This window comes from Cordyceps fumosorosea, assembly GCF_001636725.1.
Source record: "Cordyceps fumosorosea ARSEF 2679 chromosome Unknown scaffold_12, whole genome shotgun sequence".
In the NCBI taxonomy this organism is placed as follows: domain Eukaryota; kingdom Fungi; phylum Ascomycota; class Sordariomycetes; order Hypocreales; family Cordycipitaceae; genus Cordyceps; species Cordyceps fumosorosea.
In genome coordinates this window covers 399527-414976 of record NW_017387312.1, presented here as the reverse complement: position 1 = coordinate 414976, position 15450 = coordinate 399527, and the positions used below count along the sequence as shown (strand labels likewise).

At 52.8% G+C, this 15450-nt stretch overlaps 7 protein-coding genes across 7 annotated transcripts; 5 read left to right on the top strand and 2 right to left on the bottom strand.

Moving 5' to 3' along the window:
• Window positions 1-1048: 1048 nt before the first annotated feature.
• ISF_05226 (Major facilitator superfamily domain, general substrate transporter) lies at window positions 1049-2486 on the bottom strand (the record flags this gene model as incomplete). The annotated part of the gene is made up of 3 exons (XM_018848831.1): window positions 1049-1192; window positions 1261-1629; window positions 1686-2486. 3 exons carry the CDS (start codon window positions 2484-2486, stop codon window positions 1049-1051), a joined length of 1314 nt encoding a protein of 437 aa, XP_018703967.1.
• An 882-nt stretch (window positions 2487-3368) lies between these two features.
• On the top strand, window positions 3369-5415 carry ISF_05225 (Carboxylesterase, type B; the record flags this gene model as incomplete). Its single annotated transcript, XM_018848830.1, has 4 exons — window positions 3369-4037; window positions 4108-4648; window positions 4708-4866; window positions 4940-5415. 4 exons carry the CDS (start codon window positions 3369-3371, stop codon window positions 5413-5415), a joined length of 1845 nt encoding a protein of 614 aa, XP_018703966.1.
• A 1264-nt stretch (window positions 5416-6679) lies between these two features.
• On the top strand, window positions 6680-7809 carry ISF_05224 (Oxoglutarate/iron-dependent oxygenase; the record flags this gene model as incomplete). The annotated part of the gene is made up of 3 exons (XM_018848829.1): window positions 6680-6992; window positions 7045-7332; window positions 7391-7809. The coding sequence occupies 3 exons, from the start codon at window positions 6680-6682 to the stop codon at window positions 7807-7809; spliced, it is 1020 nt and encodes a 339-aa protein (XP_018703965.1).
• A 1037-nt stretch (window positions 7810-8846) lies between these two features.
• ISF_05223 (hypothetical protein) lies at window positions 8847-9349 on the top strand (the record flags this gene model as incomplete). Its single annotated transcript, XM_018848828.1, has 2 exons — window positions 8847-9045; window positions 9132-9349. 2 exons carry the CDS (start codon window positions 8847-8849, stop codon window positions 9347-9349), a joined length of 417 nt encoding a protein of 138 aa, XP_018703964.1.
• A 991-nt stretch (window positions 9350-10340) lies between these two features.
• ISF_05222 (Protein kinase-like domain protein) lies at window positions 10341-10904 on the top strand (the record flags this gene model as incomplete). Its single annotated transcript, XM_018848827.1, has 1 exon — window positions 10341-10904. The coding sequence occupies one exon, from the start codon at window positions 10341-10343 to the stop codon at window positions 10902-10904; it is 564 nt and encodes a 187-aa protein (XP_018703963.1).
• A 524-nt stretch (window positions 10905-11428) lies between these two features.
• ISF_05221 (Mannose-P-dolichol utilization defect 1 protein) lies at window positions 11429-12351 on the bottom strand (the record flags this gene model as incomplete). Its single annotated transcript, XM_018848826.1, has 2 exons — window positions 11429-11689; window positions 11755-12351. 2 exons carry the CDS (start codon window positions 12349-12351, stop codon window positions 11429-11431), a joined length of 858 nt encoding a protein of 285 aa, XP_018703962.1.
• Window positions 12352-13921: 1570 nt separating this feature from the next.
• ISF_05220 (hypothetical protein) lies at window positions 13922-15245 on the top strand (the record flags this gene model as incomplete). Its single annotated transcript, XM_018848825.1, has 4 exons — window positions 13922-14047; window positions 14187-14274; window positions 14337-14932; window positions 14991-15245. The coding sequence occupies 4 exons, from the start codon at window positions 13922-13924 to the stop codon at window positions 15243-15245; spliced, it is 1065 nt and encodes a 354-aa protein (XP_018703961.1).
• Window positions 15246-15450: the final 205 nt, after the last annotated feature.

Genomic DNA, 15450 nt, shown 5'->3' with positions numbered 1-15450 from the left:
TGTTTTGTGGCTGAGTGCTCGTTTTATAGGTGCAGAATCTTGAGGTGCAGCCTCCAAGGGAAACCGATAGGTGTAGATGCGGCCACCTACACGATCTGATGCTTCGAATATGGTCACTTTATGACCCTCCCGTTGCAAAAGCAGACCGGTATAGAGGCCCGAAATACCTGCGCCAACAATTCCAATATGCATTGCTCCCTTGAGTAGTGAGTCGATGTTGTGATGCAAGGGAAAGGGGAGCAAAAGTTGTAGCTAGTTGATCTGCGACTGAGTGTGAGCAGTGCCAAGATGGCAGCGAGCGCTACCACAGGACATCTGAAATACTCACTCCAGGGCCTTTTCTCATTCTCGGCTACGGTTGTAAGACACATTTACTTTCCTGACGACTAAACTACCGCAAGAGGAAGGAGTTAAATCCGATGAAACAGTCATGGCCTTGACGCTGCGTCAGACCTAACAACGTGAGCTACACTGCGAAGGAATTGCCGAATTGTCGGATTTGTAGGATTGGAGCTGCCAGTCTCCTTTTTTTCATACTCCGGCAACCCTGCAATGCGTCATGGCCTCATGTAGTATCCATAATCATACGAACTATCCACAGCCTCTCATAGTCAGCTCGTAAAGTCGCAGTACTACTTCAGGTTCATCGCACCCAATCTACATAGAGGGCTTTCCAGGGTTTCTAGTGCAGGATGACTGCGTTATTAGCGTGAAGCGAGCTGTAGTGCGGACTTCGGCGCTCGTTTACTCCTTCGCTCAGGTCAACACTATAGTTGGCGCGAACGTCGCCGATCTGCTAGCTCTAGCTCTCTGCAGTTAATCGTACAATACAGCTACTATTCAGACACCCTCTAGAGCGTCCGATTATATTGCTTTATTATCAGGAATCCGAATAATTGCGTGGCTAGGCCGACCCGGTACTGCGGGGGTGATCGAAGTCACCCCTAGCCAAGAGTAGTTGACAGTGTATAGATTGCGTCTAATTGTTTAACAAGATCTACGAATAATAACCCAGAGGCAAAAGTGAAACAAACTATAAACCTGCATTTTATATCTTGATTCGTAGAACTGCTCCTGTCTTGGAGAGCCGTGACGCGGTGAAAAACCCTGCTGCGATAAAAATCATCAGTCCACCCCATATTTGAGCGTTGGTGTAATTCCCGCCAGATCGATCAATGATGGCGCCGGCCGTCTTGATTCACAAAAGCTGTCAGCATAGATGCTAATTTGGGGAGTCCTGCATGGCAAGAGGAAACTTACAGGTGGTCCAGCAAGTGTAGCAAATGCGACGATGGTATGAACGGTGCCTGACCGGCTTCCCATCTTGGTCGGGTTTTGCGTCAGGCTTGCGAGGGCACCGAGAAACATGCCCTGGCATAAGCCATTGGCAAGGCCAAAAAACACGGTGAAAATATACATCCCAACCCGATCATGGACCGCGATCCAAGCCAGCATCAGGCCAGCGAATATCGCCGTGACGACAATGTATGTATTCATTGCCCCGAAATGTTGATTGGCAACGAAGCCAATCAGTGGTCGAGCAGGAACACTCATGCCGTTGGAAATGAGCAGCAGCTGAATCGAGTCAGACGTGGAGAATCCCAGGATGTTTCGAGCAAAGCTGTTGATCTTGAATGCGACATTAGCAAAGGGTTGGTTGATAAAGGGGAGAATTTCAAGCATACATAGAATGAGGCAAAAAATAACGCCCAGTAGAGCATGAATGCCCCGATCGCGAAGAAAAGGTACGGTTTCTCGCGAAAGGCAGACCACTCAACGAGGGGACCAGATTTGCGCGGCTTCAGACGAGGACGAAGTAGCAACAGGGCAGTACCAGCCGCCACCAGCGCGACGAATGCAGAGACACGAACCGCCCAGGGAAACCCAACTTTGGGAATGAGATATTGAATGATGGCTGGAAACACGACACCGCCGATTCCGGTGCCTGTTGCTGCACAAGTAACGGCCATTGTGCGCCTCTTGTCAAAGTATGAGGTTGCGACGGCTAGAGGCGGCATGAACATGGTACCAAGCCCAAAACCGACGCATAAGCCCTGAGATAGAAGAAAATGCCAGTATTGGGTGCCGAGACTCGTCATGAAGGTTCCCAGTACGACAAGAAACGCGCCGACGGCGACGGTCGAGTGAATGTAGCCGGCGTCCGCAAGCCTGCCAGACACGGTGCACATGCCATAGGTGAGGAGAAACTGGACAGAGCCGATCCACGAGACCTGTGATTGCGAGATTTTCAGGGTATCCTTGTAATACAGCTGATAGACGCCAAATGCGGACGGGGAGCCCCATGAAACCATGCTGATGAGCAGCATGGCGAGGACCTGCAGCCAGGCGGTCAAGCCGCCGTCGGGTGGGATGAAGACATGGTCACCGCTGGTGGCGTCCTTTTCTTCCGGGCTGGTTGGAGGGGGAAACGGCGCGGGAATTTGCTCCTCTCGGCCGTTGCCCTTTTCGTCTGCCTTTTCGTCCATGTCTTTTGCCCAGTGTGTCGGAGTAGTCAGGGGCACGACGAAACAGGCGTAGCGAAATAGCAAGCAGTCCAAGCAAAGCGGCAGTCGATAAAGTTGTCAGAATCGAGGGTATTCAGAGTGAAGTTGACAAGTCGCGAAAAATGATTGGGTAGTTGGGATGAAGGCTGGACAAGAGACAAGATGCAGAGTTGCGGCGCCCCCTTGCCAAGGTGCTCGTTTAGCTCCCATGCAACCATGTTATTGTACTGGGCATCCTACAATCTGCTTTGAAATCAAACAAACGAAATCGGCTAGGACGGCAAGTACCCCGAAACATGATTGGGGCAAAAAGCTTGTTTTGAGCAGAGCCTGATTTCCGGATAGCCAGGGCCGCCTTGCCCGCCTCCCGCATCGTGCAGATCTGGCCACGCGGGTCCCGCAGCCGAAAACATGGAGGGATCGCGAAATGCGTCTATCATTTCCCGAATAAGCTTCCCTAGTTTAGGCTGGGACGCATGTAAGATTTGCTGCGTGCCGAATGCAGCAAACTACCCGACAAGTAGTTAGTGCGGTCCTCGCACCCGGTCAGCCCCGGATTCCCGAGGCCGAGATGGTGCCCACCACGGCGCAGTGATGAATGACAGTTGACAGCTTCTAGCATCTATGTAGGACCCATGTATGTATCTTGTCTTGTGCTTGGTCTCTTGGCGCTAGTTCCAACGCTTCGCTTACACCTGCCGGGTGACGTCGATGGCCATGCCGCCCAGCAGCTGATACAATTTGTGATGAGCGTACAAGCAAGCTGGTTTCGCCGACTGCTCCTTGTGAGTTCTCATCTTCGTTGCTCTTTCACTTCACATACCCGGCACTTCTATTGGTTTGATACTACCTTTATACTATAGAATGCAGACATTTCTACCCCTCATTGTGCTGAGCTGCCTTGGTGCAGTTGGCGCAAGCCATCATCACTACAATTTCCACGAGTACGATCAAGATGTACTCGCGCAGCATCCCGTTGCATATACCGACGCTGAAACACCTCTGCTGCAAACTCGCAATGGAACCTACGCGGGTATTTACTCGCCAAGCTATGACCAAGACTTCTTCTTGGGCGTCCCTTACGCCCAACCGCCGGTCCAAGGCCTTCGCTGGAGGCTGCCACAGAGCATCAACACTTCTTTTACCGGTACACGCGATGCAGTCAAGTATCCGCCAAGCTGCGTCGGCCTGGGTGGCGATAGCTGGGGCTACCCGCTCTCAGAAGATTGTCTGTACCTGAACATTATTCGCCCTCATATGCCACAGGGCCATCCGTCGGAGACTGGGACTGATGGCAATCTGCTGCCCATTGCCGTGTGGATTCATGGTGGCGGCTTTTACATGGGTGGTAGCGGCGATCTGCGCTTCAACATGTCCATGATTGTTGACAACGCTCAAAAATCCGGTACGCCTTTCATCGCGATAAGCCTAAACTACCGTTTAAATGGGTTTGGGTTCTTGAACTCCAACGAGATACGCGGCGAGGGGGCTACTAATCTTGGGCTCCGCGACCAGCGTCTTGCATTGCACTGGGTAACTTGATACTTCCGAGCCCCTAGCACCAGCCGCTACGCAAGTCCGCTAATCAACACGCAATCACCAGATTCAAGAGAATGCGCGTCGATTTGGTGGCGATCCACGCAAGGTTACCATTTGGGGTCAAAGCTGTGGCGGAAACAGCGTCGGCTTTCACATGCTGGCGTACGGCGGGCGAGACGATGGCCTCTTCTCTGCTGGTATCATGCAAAGCGGAAACCCCGAACCTTGGCGAGCCCTCAACGGCACTGATTTTTACCAGCCATTGTATCGCAATGTCACCCAACATGTGCATCCGTCGCCCGAGTTCGCCGCCGCCCACGATATGAGCTCTGACGAGACTTGCGCGGCCGCGGCAGACAGCCTTGCATGTCTGCGCACTGGCAAGCTCGAAGAGCTCAATGCCGTCTTCAATGGATCCCGAGACATCAGCCAAAAATGGTTTCCCGTGGTGGACGGTGACTTTTTGCGCGAATACCCGTCGCGGCAACTTCGTCGCGGCAGCTTTGTCAAGATCCCAATCATCACCGGCGCAACCACGAACGAAGGCCACTGGTTCGTCCCACCACTCGAGGATAAGCCCCAAGACTTCCTTACCTACTTGAAGCGTAATGCATCCACTGAGACAGACTTTGAAATCATCGGTTGGGCTAACAGGCAAACGCAGATCCCCAAGTCTTCACCGGCCGTCCCTACCAACTCGGTCTGCCATCCAAGCTCGCAAATCAGCTCTTCGAGGCCTACTGGCCAAGCATCTGTCCTGACGCACCAGATGGCAACTGCACAGATTACAAGAGCCCTCGAATTGAGGGCATGAGTCCTACTTGTATGTTCTCTTATCTCCAGCCTTCTACGTAGGTGCCAACTTGGTAATAACGTCCTCGTCTTACTGCACATAGACCTTCGAGCATCCACCTTCGCTGGTGACGCCGTCTTCATTGCTCCTCGCCGTTCAATGTGCGAAGCCGCTGCACGTTTCGGAATGCCGGCATATTGTTATCGCTTCGATGCCATCCCCAACGGCCAGCAAGCCCCAACTCATTTTCACGAGGTCTCGTTCGTTTTTGACAACACGAAAGGCCTGGGCTACCATTTACCCATCCACCCGCTGCCCTTCACCGGAAAACCTGAGAGCTACTTTCAGCTCGCAAAATTTATCAGCCGCTCTTGGGTAAGCTTCATTGTTGACCATGATCCCAACTCATGGCGCCGACAGGGCCAGTGGGACGGACTGGAGCCAGAGTGGCCTCTCTATGACAAGGAAAATGCCCGCAACTTTGTTTTTCAGCCGGGTGCAAGCCATTTGGAACCCGACACGTTCCGCAAGGAGCAGATACAGCTGATCAACGATCATGCACATCTCTTCCAGCGATGAATTCTGCATGGTGCAATTCTTTGGCTACACTGGAGCTTGTGACAAGTTAAGAACGGAAAATGAAAGATTGACGCATAACAAGTTTAAGGGACAGATTCTCCTGTCTATAGCAATTAAATAGAAAGTCAGTATACTATGTTGCTTGACTACATAGGTTCTTCATCAATGGCGAAAGGTTCTTCTACAGAGTCTACAATACCCGTCTCAATCCATGACATGACAAAGCACCAAAACGACACCAGCAAATAACCCCAAAGACGCTGCAAGAATCTGCATGAGACTCGTCCAGGCTGAGCTCCGATAGTTTGCGCAATTCCCCCACACGCTGTGAGATGAATACGCGAATATCGCAGCCCGTAATCCTGCCTCCACCAATTTTGCCTCGCACTTCCTCTTGCCACCGGCCTTGACGGCTGTCAAGTTTGCCAATAACTAGTATGTTCATGTACAGGCTGACAGCATCATAAGCCAGGATGTTTCGGTATCCGTTAAACCCGGAACATGTTGATAAAGAATGCTGTCGTTAGCGTGATCCTTGGTGTATGCACGAGCATCCTACCGGGTTTCGCGCTGCCGACCAAATAATAACAGGAACAGCACGTAAGCATCCTTCGACGTAGGCTTGGTTGATCTCCTCGGTTGATCTCCTCAAAAGGGAATCCGGTACGAGGTCGGATGGTTGTAGGAGTAAGCCTGACACGTAGGCAGATGTACGTTTGAACTGCCGTGGCAACGCCAAGTTTTTTGAGATTGACGAGTTTCGGGGTCCATAACAGGCCCCAGGTCAGCCTGATCATAAACCCCGCCGATCAACAGTAGCTCGAGTCTGTGAGATCTCGTAGCTTCACCCCATGGGTGTGGGAACAAACTCGATGGTGATGTGGCTAATTGAGAGACGTGAATGGGCCCGATTCTGCACCGCAAAAGAACTTGAAGCTGTACCGATACTACTTTTCAGCTTGCAATGAGCGAGGGCGCCCGCCGGAAGAAGCAGCCGTGAGTTCTCCGAGATGACGTTGCTGTTGACTCACAGCCTCTTCTCGATTCTATCTCTCGGAACGAAGCTGACTATTCATTGTGGACAAGATACTATCTGTGCTATTTGTATATACAGAGAAAATTATTTAAGACGGCACTTCCCCTAGACAAGTCTCTCATGTATATAGCACCAGCTCCTTAACAACTCAGAAACCTCACTATTTCCAAGTCTGTTTTCCACTCTTCTATTTTGAAAAGGCTCATCTCAGACAGCCAAAGAATCAACATGCCTTCCCTCAAATCCCCTCCCGTTATTGACTTTTCAGACTTCTTATCTGGTGATCCTAAGCGCATGCAGCATGTCGCCGATCAAATCCACGAGGCCTGTACTACCCAGGGCTTCTTCCAGATCATCAACCACGGTATTTCTCTACAGCTCCAGAGAGACACCATGAAAGCATCCAAGGAGTTCTTCGCTCTTGATGCGAGTGAAAAGATGAAGTTGGACAAGTCCAAGGCAAGCTTCAGGAGATTTTACACCTTTTCTCACCATCTGAGTCTAACACTAGAAACAGAACAAATACAACCGCGGTTACGAGGTGATGCATGGTCAAATGATTGAGGCCAATACACGACCTGATCTGAAGGAAGGATACTATGTCTCCCGCGACCTACCTATGAACCACCCACAAGTGAAAGCGGAGAAGTTTGCTCACGGTCCGAACGTTTGGCCAGAGTCTCTTGGGGAGCCATTCCGCAAGATTTGTATGGAGTATCTGGATGAAATCATCAAGCTCACCGAAGAAGTGCTTCGTGCTACTTCTATGAGCCTTGGTTACGATGCCAATTACTTTGACGAATTTTGCAAAGACCCCATGTGCTTCTACAAGATGCTTCACTACCCTCCCCAACCTGCTGATGCGCACGCGCTCCAACGAGGTTCGTTCAACTACTGCCTTCAACACCGAAAGACACTGAACTTGGCTAATTGACGTAGGAATTGGTGCCCATCGTGACTTTGGTGTGATTACACTGCTTCTCCAGGGCGACGTTGCCGGCCTCGAGGTTTGGGATGACGACGCGAAGGACTGGTACCCCTGTCCTCCCGTCGAGGGCGCCTACGTTGTCAATATGGGCAACCTGTTCGAACAATGGACCAATGACGTGTACATCTCCAACGTCCATCGCGTTATTAACCGGTCGGGAACTGAGAGATACAGCATTCCGTTCAATTACAACGGCAACCCTGACTTCGTCATCAAGTGTCTGGACAAATGCCGTGCGAAGTCTGACGATGAGAAGTATGCTCCTGTCAGTGTCGAAGACTACGTTGTGCAAAAGTACAAGGATGTCTACTCTCGTGCTGGAGTTTACAAACAGGACACTTTTGCGCCTACAAAGACGGTCGTTGCCTAGTGACCCTGGGTCACTTTCCGTAGCGACATAGTTTTTGCAGAGAAACCCAGAAGCATCTTGAAGAGGTGGTCCTCTTAGTATACAGCCAATGCAATTCTATGATATTTCTGACACGTTTTCTACTGCACCAGTCAGCAAGGAGTGCGCGACAAATTATTGTAAAGTTTGCTGTCACCTAGAACCCGCCAACATCGAGTCCTCCGCAGAGAGCAGCTCAAAGAACGTGAAGATTACTAGGATGAAATGAATCACAAAGCCCAAGCGCCACGTTCTATCACGCAGCCTAACTACTTTAACATTCTAGTATCCTTTTCCGTCTATCGCCAGCGGAAACAAGACGGGTGCCCAACGACGCACAGTGTCGCAATCATCGATGGAATCCTCCGTCTTTCTTGCACTGGCGCATTGGTGGCCTCGTGGGGTCGCTTGTAGCCCAGTGTCCGCGCTGATGAAAGTTGGCATCGTTTGATGTAAGCTGCTACAGTAATAAACTCCAGCACTGTTGAGATTCGACTGAGAACAGGGCCCGACACCCCGCCCCACAGCTCAAAGGCAGATGGCCGTGGAGGTTTACTATACAAGGCAGGTACTTTGCTTTAGAAAAAGAAAGAAAAACTACACTTGGAATTGAAAATACCATTTTCAAAACATTTGTTCACAAAGATGGCAGAATCGCTCACAGCATTGGATGCCAAACTTGGCATTCCTTCACACGTCGCGTGCTACGCTGTGGAGCCTCTTTACGCGGGTGGCCGCTGCAACTGTCACGACGCGGTCCCGCCTCATCAGCCTCCCCCGTTTGTGCGAGTCCAGACGTGCCAGCTTCATCTTCCACCTCTTCCATCTCCATACCAACACTCCTAACTTTCCACCATCATCAATCTTTGCTCTTCTCCAATTTATTTCCAAATACGCATTTGACATTTTTCTCCTCTTTAATCGCCACATCCGTCTGGACGTCGACGTCGGCGAGTCTATACCAGAGTTCTACACATACCATCATCACGCAAGACTTTCACCCACATCAACCACACAATATGACGCTCAAACGCAAAAGATCATCTCCCGAATTCCCCTCATCCCCGCTCTCGTTTTCCTCGGCCTCTAGTTCGCCTAGCAACGGTCCATCCACAGTCGACTTTACGCCTCGCATGGGGCTCATCAACCCGTGCCATCTCAACAGCCGCACGCTCAAGCGCCTGCGCAACGGCCGACCCTCCCAAGAAGAGATACATCGTGAGTAGCCCGCTATGGTATTCTGGCACCCATTCTCAACCAGAACTCCGCGCGGCATCTTTCACACCCGCTAAGACCCTGTCCAGAGCGCACGCTAGAACTATTATATACCGCGCAGCACCAGCAACCATATCAAGATCCGCCTTCGCCGTGTCCCAACGTCGAAGCTCCTCCCGAGCCGGAGCTGCCACAAAATAGCCACGACAATAATCAGCAATCGTTGCATCGGTTCTGGAATATAAAGTCCCGGCCGACTGCGGCCCCGGACAGAACCATCGAGCCAATGCACATGGACGAATCCTGAGTTGCTGAATTGCAGGGATACATGGCATACATCTTCTTGAGCAAACGACTCGCGCCACAATGAAAGCCACCGCTACAATGAAAGCCACTGCTAAATAGCTAGGTAGTGCCTGATCAGGGCGCACACACAAGATCGGGGAGACATCATCCGCTGCCGGTTGTGCGACGATGAAGTTTTGTTGTCTGTCGATACGCCACGTCACATATTAAAGTATTATATGCAGCTCATTACTTCCAAACATGTCATCTTGGCCGACTAATTATTAATGTGAATGATTATATCCCCTGGTTCGGCTGCGCGGCGCCATGGAAATCCGGCTCTTCAACAAGTCATGAGGCTTGTTAGTACCCAGATCGTCACGGGCATGCGGAGTATCAAGCTGGCACTTGGAGACGGCCTCCCTCGTTGCCTCAACACCAACATTTGTGAAATCTCCTCACTCACAGCAATGCAACAACATGGACGATTCTGATATGACATCTGACAAGGGTAAAGAGTTCCCCAAAAATGTCGTTGGCGATGCAGAGGGCGCTCCAAAGAGGGAGCTCCAAGCAAATGCGAACAAAGAACTACTCTAACAGCTTGAAAGCGAGCCCGCGACCAACCCAACCGAGCCAGGCAAGGCTAAAGGAAGAAGGGCCAAGAAAGGAGACCGTAACAGAGGGGATTGAAAGAAGGCGAAGGGAAAAGGGCCTGCCACCCATTCCTTCGACCTCCGGACAGATCTGATGAACTCGAAGAAGGTTGAGCCTCGTCCTCTGCACTTTGATAAGTAACGCTCTCTAAAAGTGATGTAGGCGATAACCATGCTGTACTCCGCTATCACGCGTCACGCCATACGACGCGCCAACAATACTGTCGTCAAGTATGGAAGTGACCTGATCCGCGCTGAAATTTCAGCCATTGAGTTCCGCAAGGCGGCCGGTATTCCTGTCCCAGACATCCTCAGCTTCGGCCAACGCAGTGAAGGAGGGGGCAGACGTATATAGAGATGACTTATATTGAGGGGGAGACGCTGAGCGCGGCGTGGAGGACGATGAGCCAGGAAACACGGCTCGACATTGCACATCAACTGGGCAGGCTCCTCAAGATCATGCGTGCGCTGCCCCCTCCGCCAAACTTCATCGGCGCGTTTCAACTCGACGAGTTGCGGGACTACCAGCACAACGACGTCTTTGTCCGCCCGGCTTGCCGCAACGAGGAGGGCCTTGACGAGTACCTTACCGAGGACTATACAATCCCTGCCTGCGTGAAGCGCAGGTTCCTGAAAGGCATCGGGACCAGCCACAAGTTCGTCTTTTCCCACGGCGACCTGGCGCCGAGAAATATCATGGTGCACGACAACCATATCGTGGCGTTGATCGACTGGGAGGCGGCAGGCTGGTACCCTGAGTACTGGGAGTACGTCAAGTTCATGCACATCGCGGGCAGAGATACTGAGTGGAGAAGACTTGTTGATGTGATTTTCCCGGAGAATTATGATAACGAGTCTCTACTGTACACGGGGCTGCTTCATTATCAGGACTCCTTTGGCAGCTCAAAGAGTCTGATCTAGAACGCTGAAGCGAAGAACGGGGTGCCAAAGCGCAAGTATTTAGCGGAGAGGCAGGGCGCGTTGAAGAATGTAGATGAAAACGCGAAAAAAGAGCACAAGGACAAAAATAAAAAAGAAGACACGATTGGATGGGCAGCAAAATAATCCGGATGAGAAGATAACCAGATGGGACCTACCTCATGCTAATCATAGGTCCGTGCTGCTAGGTGCTAGATATTACTTGCCTTTTGTCTTAACGCATGAAATAAAACCCGGTAACAATATGAGAAAAGGCATCAACTTCCCAACAGCCAAGAGCTTAAGGCACTTCTTTGACAATGTCGACCATGCCGTTGATACCTCGGGTCAGTGTCACGGTCTCCGTCGTGAGTCGTCACAGGCTCCAGTTTCCAAGGATCCTACGCAACCAACCAATGAATATTGCGCAACACCATCACAATGAGCATACAGGGACAGGTATGAGATACTAGTGATTGACTATAGTATAATTAACTAAAGATGGCACGCCAAGAGGCTTCTCGGCTCTAACCACGGCGGCGAGTGGTAGGGCTCTTCTTGGTGGGTGTGGCCGAGGACTTGGCCACGGCGGGGGTAGCCTTGACGGGGGCAGCCTTACGCTTGCCCTTGGCCTTTTCCGATGGAGCGTTCCAGTAGTAAATCATCTGGATAGCGAGCACGGCGTTGAGGGCAAAGCCGGAGATGAAGCCGTACAGAATGAGCTTGTCATCGACCTCCTGGAGGGTGGTGAAGATGCGGGAGAGCGAGCCGGCGAGATAGTTGAAAACCTGGAAAGCATAACAGGTTAGGAATGTGATTCTCACGAGAAAAAAACCTTGCGCCGGACACGTACGGTGAATGCGCTGAGCTGGCCAGTGCCGCCCTGCTGAGCAATGGCAAGGATCTGGGGGACCTTGCTTGCGACGCCGAGGACGCCAGCGCCGGCCTGGAGGTAGCTGAGGAGCTTCAGGTCAAGAACGCCATCGGTGAAAAGAGCACCGGCACCGGCGGCGAGGATGGCAACAAAGACGGCAGCGAGGGCCGCGCGACCGCTGTAGTTGAGGATGAGGACGGAGATGACGATGTTTTGGCCGAGGATAAGGGCGGTCTCGCCGTAGGTGCTAAAGGGGAAGCCGTTGCGAACGTTGTAGGCGAGGGTGATGAGATAGGCGGCGGTCTCGAGGAGGTAGGAGAGGAAGGAGACGCCGTCGGCGGAGCGGGAGGCGACGAGCTTGAGGATCTGGGGCACCTTGACGATAGAGGAGGCGCCAATGATGCCGATGCCGAGACCCTTGGAGATGCCGAGCTTGATGCAGGCGGTGTTTTCAAGATCGATGTCGAGGAGGATGGCCTTGTAGCACTCTTCGCCGATGATCGAGGTGCCGAGGTCGCGGATCGGGCCGGGGAGGTTGTGGGTGATGGGCTGGAGAGCTGAGCGGAGCGCGTCCATCGTGATTGCTGTCGTCGCGTAGCGTAATTACAATGCGTAGTTGAAAAAAGGGGAATGGGGTGAATAGAAGCGAAGATCGGGGCGATAGAAAGAGTGGCGTGATTCCGATGAGAGCACAAGCGGAGGTGTGTGTGACAAACTGAAGAAAAGCTGCTCGCGTCCCTTTTTTTTTTTGGTGTTGCCATCTCCGGTGGCCGTTTGTGGACAAGCTGCGGCGACGTTTACAGGGGGGATGGAGGGGCGGAAGACGATCAGCTCTGTCTCTGTCTGGCATGTGCGACGCGACGTGCTACAGTAAATGCAGGGCGAAAGCAACAGCCTGCCTACCCTGTAGCTGAGAAAAGGGAAGGAGCCGCTTTCTCCCGATGGCTGTGGCTGCTGTTGCAAGGCTGCAGAAATGCGTGGAAATATTGTGACGCATCTTTCTGGTTCCATCGGACCACTCTGCGCAATAGGCGAGGTGACTGCATTCCTCAGTGCAAGGTGAGCCACACAGTCATAATGTCTGGTGACTTGGGCGATGCGCCTACCTAGCATCCTCGCCAACTCGCCAACTCGCCAACGCTGCCAACAGTTGCCTGTTGCAGAGTGTGGCCAAGCCGCGGCTAGCCACTTAAGGCACCCAGAGCCCAATTCGAGGTACTTTAAGCAGGTACAAGGTAGTTGGCTACGTCAAGGTGCTGCCATTTCGCCTTTGGTGCCTTGCAATGGGACCAAGTTGGCCAGTCGAGTCAGCGAGGCGTACAGTTCTTGTCGGCGGGCTCCCTCCGGTGGTCGAAGGAAGAACATGGAACAAACAGGTGGATGAGTCGGCGCGACAATTTATTTGCACTGGGACGGGTGGCTGCGTCGGGATACGAGGTGATGAGGTATTTCTTGACAATAAGTGAAACAAATAATGATGCGTGTTATGCTATATGAATGGGTTAGTAATAGATAGGATTATTGAGCAAGCAAGCAAGCACGCGGGTTTTTAGTAAGAGGTATATTTCCCCTGCAGGCAGGCTGCGACGGACGGGCTCCAAGGTGAATTTCTAGAGGGCCTTGAAGGACCCTGTCGCGGGAACAACCGCTGAAAGCGCCCACCCGGGACGGCCCTGGTCGCCGTCAGCTGGCCCCGGCCAAGCAGGCGGCAGCTGGCCAAAGTTGGCTGGCTTGGTCAGGTCAAACTTGGCTCCCGTCATGCTCATGATGCGCTGGCAGCCTGACGTCGTGCGTCGTGTCGAGCAACACCAACAAAAAGGACCGACCAGTCCGCGATGACATGTCACCATCCGACCACTTCTTTTCGCGTTTTACCTGCCCTGTCTTTTCCTTTATCTGACTTCCATCTCTGCCTGACCAGACAAACCCAGCACGGCACCTACTAACCAGCCAACCACCACCACTCTCCGCACAACACAAGGGCCCACTACAGCTACAGACAGCATCTATCAGGCGCCAATCCCCCACCACCACCACTACTGTTGCCCCCCCCTCCTCCACTCTCTCCGCAGCAGTTCCAACCATCCTCTCTCAACCAGTACATCCTCTACGGCCCTCCAAGCGACCGCATCGCCATCCAAACACCATGGCCACGCCCCCGAGCGGCGGCACGACCCCCGGGTCTACAGTACGGTACTGCTACATGTTCGAGGATGACAAGCGTCCGACCAAGCAGCTTGACGCCCTCCTCAGAGCCATTGCCATGCACATCGTAAGTCTGCAAACACCCCACTCACTCACCGCCTGTCCCTCGCCGACAGGTCGACTCAACCGCAACACGATACCGTTACAGCCATGGCTGTCGCGGAGTCACGTCTTTATCCTCAGAATTCTAACAACATGTGTCGCAGGTGCTTAATCTTGGCGATCGAAATGAAATGCAAATCACTCCGAAGAAGCTCGCCGCCTTTTACAAGACTGTTGGCGGTGATTATGACTGTTAGTGCAGCCCCCCAACTATGCCCTCTATTTGTTCGGCTGCTAACAGGTCTCTCCTCTAGCTATCTTTCTCGAGATGCCCGACTCCTCCATATCATACATCTGGCAAGTCACCGGATGCCAGCATACCCTCCAACCTACCGATAACGACTATGCGCCGCCGTCCATACCCGCCTTGACGCCCCGCGGCTTCTGCCGGTGGGAGTCTGTCGAGATCCTACTCGGCCCCGAGGAACACGTACCATTCTTACAGTTTGCTGTTAAAAACTGGAATCTGCGGCACCCAGAGACTGGCGAGTCCTTCCCCCCAGACTTGCCCTCTGACGTATTCCCCTCCGAGGCCGATGAGAAGGTCGACTTGTGGCATAAGGCTTGCGGGGAGCGTCTGACGCGCGAGGCCGCTGGTCGGCCAGCTCGCGCAACCAGACACCCCAAACGCGAGCAGGAGCCCGAAGCCGTCGACCCCAAGTTTGCGGAGACTCATTCCAGAAATCAATCGCAATCTGGCACACCGCGCCCGCGAACAAACGAAGGCGACTACTTTGGCAGATCATTCAGCTATGTTAACGCGCCGCCTAACCCTCGCCCTCCTAAACATGGTCATTCCAGCCGCTCGCCTGAGAAGCCTTCCAGAAACAACCGTAGCTTCAACGATAGAGTCAGACGGCGAAGTTTTCCCGATCTTGCTGCGTCACCGAAAGACGCTGAACCGGAAGAGCGTTATCCTTACGAAGACGCGTATCTGGGTCCCAAAGAAGCACGCCGTCCGACCACGAGCAGAAGGCATAGCCATCCACGCCACTACTCCTCTGACGAAGATATGGAACATGAACCAGTCGCCCCAAGAAGCAGGCGCCGACAGGCAACCTCACCCACGCCGGCAATACGCCGATTTAGCCCACCCGATTCAGGTCACGGCAGTGGATCGGGAAGCGGCTCGTCGCGCCTTCATCGACCAGAGAGCGATTTGAGAAGGCGGGCTGGACCCAGCCCTCTAGGGTCCCTGCGCAGCAAGTTGAGCGAAACCGTCTCAAGCATTTTACCGAACGGCCTCACGTCGCGACCTAGTTCCCGGAACCAGGGCAGTACTGAGCATCTCCGTCAACGAAGGAGCCGCGAACAAGTCCGCCCTACCCGCCTCAACCGCAGCCACTCGGATCTGGAATCAGACGAAGA